Source organism: Colobus angolensis, unplaced genomic scaffold (genome assembly GCF_000951035.1).
Source record: "Colobus angolensis palliatus isolate OR3802 unplaced genomic scaffold, Cang.pa_1.0 Scaffold587, whole genome shotgun sequence".
NCBI classification, from domain to species: Eukaryota; Metazoa; Chordata; class Mammalia; order Primates; family Cercopithecidae; genus Colobus; species Colobus angolensis.
The window spans coordinates 102,819-104,672 of record NW_012119454.1 but is presented as its reverse complement, the minus strand read 5'-3'; the positions used below and the strand labels follow the sequence as shown (position 1 = coordinate 104,672).

The following is a 1,854-nucleotide window of genomic DNA, read 5'->3' as shown; positions in this document are numbered from 1 at the left end:
CCCACCACCATGCCTCGCTAATTTTTGTATTTTTAGTAGAGTTGGGGTTTCACCATGTTGGCCAGGCTGGTCTCGAACTGCTGACCTCATGATCCGCCCGCCTCGGCCTCCCAAAGTGCTGGGATTACAGGCATGAGCCACTGTGCCTAGTCGACAGGGTCTCACTCTTACCCAGGCTGGAGTGCAGTGGTGCAACCATGGTTCACTGCACCCTATTTTCCCAGGCTCAAGCAATCCTCCCACCTTAGCCTCCCCAGTACCTGGGACCACAGGTGTGCGTTACCACACCCGGCTAATTTTTTTATTATTTGTAGAGACGACTTCTTGCTATGTTGTTCAGGCTGGTCTTAAACTCATAGGCTCAACGAGCCTCCTGCCTCAGCGTCCCAAATTGCTGAGATTTCAGGCATGAGGCACTGTGCCCGGCCAACTGTGAGTGGCATTAATGACACGAGTGCCCTCGTGTGTGACTGCAAGAAGCTCAGCGTCACTGTTGAGGACTGGTCTGCATTTTCAGCCTATGCTTTCTTCTCTGGAATGTTCACATGCCTCACTTTTTTTTTCTTTTCTTTTGTTTTTTTTTTTTTTTTTTTTTTGAGACCGAGTCTCACTCTGTCACCCAGGCTGGAGTGCAGTGGTGTGATCTCAGCTTATGGCAATCTCCACTTCCCAGGTTCAAGCTATTCTCCTGCCTCAGCCTGCCAAGTAGCTGGTACTACAGGCATGTGCTACCATGCCCGGGTAATTTTTGTATTTTTAGTAGAGATGTAGTTTCACCATCTTGGCCAGGCTGCTCTCCAGCTCCTGAGCCCAAATGATCCTCCTGCCTTGACCTTCTAAAGTGCTGGCATTACAGGTGTGAGCCACTGCGCCCAGCCTACATGCCGCACTTTTAAGTTTTTGATATTTTGTCCTGGTAGGTTGCCTAAAATTCTGAGCAAAGGACGGGGTGCATAGAAAGTCAGACATCGATCTCCAACAAAGGGTATCAAAATGAAACAACTGACTTCCATTATGCATTAAAACTAAGGATTCATTCTTGCGGATAGCCTCCAAATACTAAAGCATATACTTCGGGCTTCATTTCTGATATTTTTCTATTACGACGGCCTCAAAAACATCTGTTCTTTGCAGGACAGATCCTTGACACTTTGGATATGGAAGGTTTGACCAACAGCACCCTCATTTATTTTACATCAGATCACGGGGGTTCCCTAGAGAATCAACTTGGAAACAGCCAGTACGGTGGCTGGAATGGAATTTATAAAGGTGAGGCTGAGATGCTCCCAGATCCTCATCTTGCATGTTTATCTCTTCCCCGCAATTCCCAACAGGGCAGTCTCTTCCAGGAGGGTCAATATTATCGCCCAAGGACAGTGATTTTTCCTATCCAGGGCAAAAGCGATAATTTGACATACTCCAGTTCGAATTTTTGTTCCTGGACCAAACTGAGGGTCAGGCTGCTTATTCTGGTGGTTCAAAAATGAGATGCAGATGAACTGGGAGAGGAGGGAGTTTATTTCTGTAACCGGTTACAGGGAGAAGGCCTGGACATTATTGCCTGACCAACGCAAAATTACAAAGTTCTCCAGAGCTTCTATACCTTCTAAGTTGTATGTCTACGTGTAAGTGTGCATTCATCTAAAGACATTAGCGATTAACTTCTTCTAATCTATAACTAAGGTCTGAGTCCTGAAGACCTTCCTCTGGAGCCCCAGTAAATTGACTTAATCTAAATGGGTCCAGGTGGCCAGGCATGGTGGTTCACGCCTGTAATCCCAGCACTTTGGGAAGCCAAGACGGGCAGATCATCTGAAGTCAGGAATTTGAGACCAACCTGGCCAACATGGTGAA

At 46.8% G+C, this 1,854-nt stretch overlaps 1 protein-coding gene across 4 annotated transcripts in view; it reads left to right on the top strand.

Annotated features, from left to right (window-relative positions):
- The window catches only part of ARSE (arylsulfatase E (chondrodysplasia punctata 1)), a 32,249-nt gene that overhangs the window by 24,301 nt on the left and 6,094 nt on the right, over positions 1–1,854 (top strand). For all 4 annotated transcript variants that reach the window (XM_011962244.1, XM_011962242.1, XM_011962243.1 and 1 more), the window contains one exon: positions 1,135–1,269. In XM_011962244.1, coding sequence (XP_011817634.1) covers positions 1,135–1,269 — 135 coding nt within the window. The remainder of the gene's footprint in view (positions 1–1,134; positions 1,270–1,854) is intronic.